Genomic DNA, 5,000 nt, shown 5'->3' with positions numbered 1-5,000 from the left:
TCCCTTCCCTCTTCTTTCTTCTTTATTTCAGTCTTCCTCTTTCCTCCTCGCCTTATCTCTATATTTCCTATCTATGCAAATATCTACACTAGTCCACACACACAAACACATGCACATATATGTATGTAGACACATTGATACATAGATTGATGTAAAGATATATAGATAGGTCAATAGACACAGACAGAGAGGTAGACATAGAAACAGACAAATAGACTAATAGCCTTATGGAGAGATGAATAATAGACGGACAGACCAATGTGGATAGACCGACAGATGGATAGATATAAAAAAGAAAATCATCTACTCCTCTCTCTCTTGTCATGGCAATAAAAGAATGGAAATGTGATTAATTTTTTTTCTTCCTATCCTTTTGATCAATATCGAGCAGCTTAATCTCAGGTGTGGAAATAGTACGAGCGATTTGGAGATAAAAAAGGGGGAGAGAGAGAGAGAGAGAGAGAGAGAGAGAGAGAGAGAGAGAGAGAGAGAGAGAGAGAGAGAGAGAGAGAGAGAGAGAGAGAGAGAGAGAGAGAGAGACAGAGAGCGAGAGCGAGAGAAAGAGAGAGAAAGAGAGAGAAGAAGAGAGAGAGAGAGAGAGACGAGAGAGAGAGAAGAGAAGGAGAGAAGAGAGAGAGAGAGAGAGAGATAGAAATAGATAGATAGACAGATGGATAGAAAGAGCAATAAAGAAAGAGAGAGAGCGAGAGCGAGAGCGAGAGAGAGAGAGAGAGAGAGAGAGAGAGAGAGAGAGAGAGAGAGAGAGAGAGAGAGAGAGAGAGAGAGAGAGAGAGAGAGAGAGAGAGAGAGAGAGAGAGAGAGAGAGAGAGAGAGAGAGAAAGATAGATAGAGAGAGAGAGAGCACCATGAGTTGCAAGACAAAAGGACTCTGATTTGAAGTCTTTAAACAATGTCGCTTTTATGCTCCAAATGCAATATTTGAAAGATGAGATTATTAATACAAAAGAAAAGAAAAAGGATAAGAAATATAAAGAATATAAAGAAATAGACAAATAGATTAATCAATAAATAAAAGTCCCTAGTGATTTTTGCTTTAATTTTGTTAATTACGCTAATTTCTCTATTTTCTCTCTCTCTTTCGCTCTCCTTCTTTCCCTTTCCTGTTCCCCTCTCCGTCATGTCTTTAGTTCTCTCATTTTGTCCTATATCTTATTCTCCCCTTTCGCAACCCTTTTCTTCCCTTCCTCAATAATCTCCACTTTTACAACGATAGAATTAAGGTAAAAAAACACTAGAGAGAAAGAAAAATATATTGAAGATAATGATGAAGATGATCTTACGGGGAGACGAAGCGCTGGTGCCACCACTTCATCACTACCTCTACTACCATTATCACTATTGCCACCACTACCCTCGCTGCCACCTCTACCACTGCTACTATCACCACTGTCACCTTTACCACTGTCTGTCACCACTACGACTACCACTACAACCACCACTGTCACCACTACCACTACCACTACAACCACCACTGTCACCACTACCACTACAACCACCACTGTCACCACTACCACTACCACTACAACCACCACTGTCACCACTACCACGACCACTACTACCCTACCTCTGTCACCACTACCACTACAACCACCACTGTCACCACCACCACTACCACTACTACCACTATCTCTGTCACCACTACCACTACAACCACCACTGTCACCACTACCACGACCACTACTACCCTACCTCTGTCACCACTACCACTACAACCACCACTGTCACCACTACCACGACCACTACTACCCTACCTCTGTCACCACTACCACTACAACCACCACTGTCACCACCACCACTACCACTACTACCACTATCTCTGTCACCACTACCACTACTACCACTATCTCTGTCACCACTACCACTACCTCTGTCACCACTACCACTACAACCACCACTGTCACCACTACCACGACCACTACTACCCTACCTCTGTCACCACTACCACTACAACCACCACTGTCACCACTACCACGACCACTACTACCCTACCTCTGTCACCACTACCACTACAACCACCACTGTCACCACTACCACTACGACGACGACCTCGAGGCTCCGCGGGCGAGTGCGCCGACACCAGCTTCCCTCAGCGAGGCGGCCGCCTGGTCACCCGAGTGGGAGCCAGACGCGTTGTTGGACGAGCGGCGACGATGAAAAATGGGCCACTTCTCTCGCGCTTTCGGCCTCCGCTGCTCTCGCGCCCTCGCTCTGCTGGCTGGGTTCACTTGTTCGATTTTTTTTTCTGGTGTTTGGGTTCACTTTTTCGATTTTTTTGGGGGTGTTTGGGTTCACTTGTTCGATTTTTTTTTCTGGTGTTTGGGTTCACTTTTTCGATTTTTTTTGGGGTGTTTGGGTTCACTTTTTCGATTTTTTTTGGGTGTTTGGGTTCACTTTTTCGATTTTTTGGGGGGTGTTTGGGTTCACTTTTTCGATTTTTTTTGGGGTGTTTGGTTCACTTTTTCGATGTTTTTTGGTGTTTGGGTTCACATTTTTGTGGTGGTGGTGGTGATGGGGGGGAGGGGGGCCATTTGTGGATACATAAGAACAGATGTATAGTTGTATAGACACAGATTGACTGCCAGATAGATACACATGTGCATGAACATATACACGCGCGCACACGCGTACACACACACGTGCCCGCACACACACACACGCACGCACACACACACACGCATGCACGCATACGCACGCACACGCACGCACACGCACACGCACGCACACGCACACGCACACACACACGCACACACACACACACACAGCCGTACAGCCAAAAACTACACACTTTTAGTCTCATAAACATTCATTAACCTGTCCGTCATATATTTTTTAATTATCAACAAGAGTGATAACACCTGACCTTAAATTTTATTAATTCTAACAGGAACATTCACGACAAAGAAAAAGAAAAAAAAAGAAAAAAAAGAAAAAAAAGAAAGCAAGAAAGAAAGAGAAAAAAGATAATTGAATAATGATACAAGGCAAACAAGAGTGCCTATTTGAGCCCTTGTTAGGTGGGGTGGTAGTAATGACTTAACATCACCAAACGCGTAAGTAGAGAGAAGTGCCATTGGTGTTTTTCCCTTCTTTCTCTCTCTCTCCTTCATTTATTTATCTATTTATCCGTTCATTCATTAAATTATTTAGTTATCTGTCTATTGATCCGAAATATATTTATATTTTTATTTATTTTTTCATAATCTTTTTTCTTTCATATACTGATTTATTCATTTAGTGTCTAGATATTCATCTGTTGTTTTATTCAGTGATCTATTCATTTTGTCTTCCATCTCTTTCTTTCTTTTTTTCTTTTTCTTTTTAGGAAATGAAGAACAAACATTAACAAATACAAATAAGTTGTCGTCTGCTTGAACCCATCTCCTTGTGAAAAGACAGACTGTACGTTATAAAGAGAAACAGGTTCGTTGTAATAAGGATTTCGCCAGTGTGACTCTGTGTTGCTTGGGTGTATCTTCTATATGGTTTATTCAAGTTATTATTTGTATAATTTTACTTTTATGGCTACCTTATAAAATGTTTATAATATTAAGTAAACCCTATCTTTTTACTACCTTATAAAATGTTTATATTATAATGTCAAACCGATTCCGATAAAAAAAAAATAAATAAATAAATAAAAATCCCTGCATATTTAACGACGAGTATAAAGTCAACTCGATTTCGGTAGATTCCTGCATATTTACTACGAATATATACATATGTTGAAATATATACACTCGTTCTAGAATCCCCGACCGGCGTGTTGGCATCCTTTCGTCCTGTGTTATGTGAAGTATTTACACAGCTGATTAAAATTCATGGAGGCTCATCAAGATTATTCCAACTTAATGTCACTAATGAATGCTGATCTGCAACGGAACTTTTGCATCGATGCTGATTAAAAGGAAAAGCTACGAAAAGTGTTAAAGGTCTGAAGTGGAAATGGCATGATGAAGTTTAGATGTTTTTCGGTGTTTCTTTGGCGAAAGGGAGAAAGGGGGAGGAATTTACGGATAAATACATTGAGTGGATGTGTATAGATGTATGTAATTCGAGAGAAATAATGATATAAATCAATGAACAAAAGAGTAGAAAGATATGCAGAATGAATAGATGTAGAAGGGAAGAGCGGGGGAAGGGGTGGGGAGAAAAGACAGAGAAAAAGAAAAAAATCAGTAGCACGATATACTGTATAGATTTACATGCCTTTATAGGGTAAATTGTTCAAGATATATCACTCCCGATTTCTCTCTCTATCTTCTTGCCTCTCCCCCCCCTCTCTCTCTTTCTCTCTCCCTCTCTCTCTCTGTACTTTTCTTCTTCGATCTCTCTCTCTCTCTCTCCCATATTCTTTCTTTTTTCTCTCTCTCTCCCTACCCCCCTCCCTCCCTCTCCCTCTCGTTCCTCCCTCCTCTCTCCCTCCCTCATTCCCTCCTTCCCTTCCTCTCTCTCCTTCCCTTCCTCCCTCTCTCCTTCCCACCGTCTCCCTCCCTCTCTCTCCTCCCCACTCTCTCTCTCTCATCCATCCTTCCTTCCCTCCCTCTCTCTCCCTCATCCATCCTTCCTTCCCTCCCTCCCTCCTTCCTTCCTTCCCTCCCTCCTTCCCTCCCTCCCTCTCCCTCCTTCCTTCCTTCCCTCCCTCCCTCTCCTCCCCACTCTCTCTCCCTCATCCATCCTCCACCAGTACTCTCCCGGTCAACACCCCCACTCCGGCCACCCGGTCCAGACGCATCTCGCGGGGTCATGACTGGAGCGAAGTGGACGCCATGACCAGAAGGGAGAAAAGGTGAGGGCGCAAACATGCTTCGGGTGATTTACAGGAGCTCGTACGGGCGTTGTAAATATGTGGTCAGAAGCATCACCTTCGTTTTTCTTTTCTTTTTTCTTTTATTGCAGTCTAGTTTTTTTTTTTTTTCACTTGGGGTTTATATCACTGGATAGATGTATTGGTAGAGTACGTACGCTTCTTCTTGCATGTA

General features: G+C 42.6%; 1 protein-coding gene across 1 annotated transcript in view; it reads left to right on the top strand.

Annotated features, from left to right (window-relative positions):
• Nucleotides 1-5,000, top strand: part of LOC138866407 (protein masquerade-like) — a 12,672-nt gene that overhangs the window by 1,104 nt on the left and 6,568 nt on the right. The window contains exon 2 of the mRNA XM_070138945.1: nt 1,308-2,153. Coding sequence (XP_069995046.1) covers nt 1,308-2,153 — 846 coding nt within the window. The remainder of the gene's footprint in view (nt 1-1,307; nt 2,154-5,000) is intronic.

This window comes from Penaeus vannamei, chromosome 25 (assembly GCF_042767895.1).
Source record: "Penaeus vannamei isolate JL-2024 chromosome 25, ASM4276789v1, whole genome shotgun sequence".
Classification (NCBI taxonomy): domain Eukaryota; kingdom Metazoa; phylum Arthropoda; class Malacostraca; order Decapoda; family Penaeidae; genus Penaeus; species Penaeus vannamei.
This window is presented reverse-complemented; position numbering and strand designations above follow the sequence as displayed.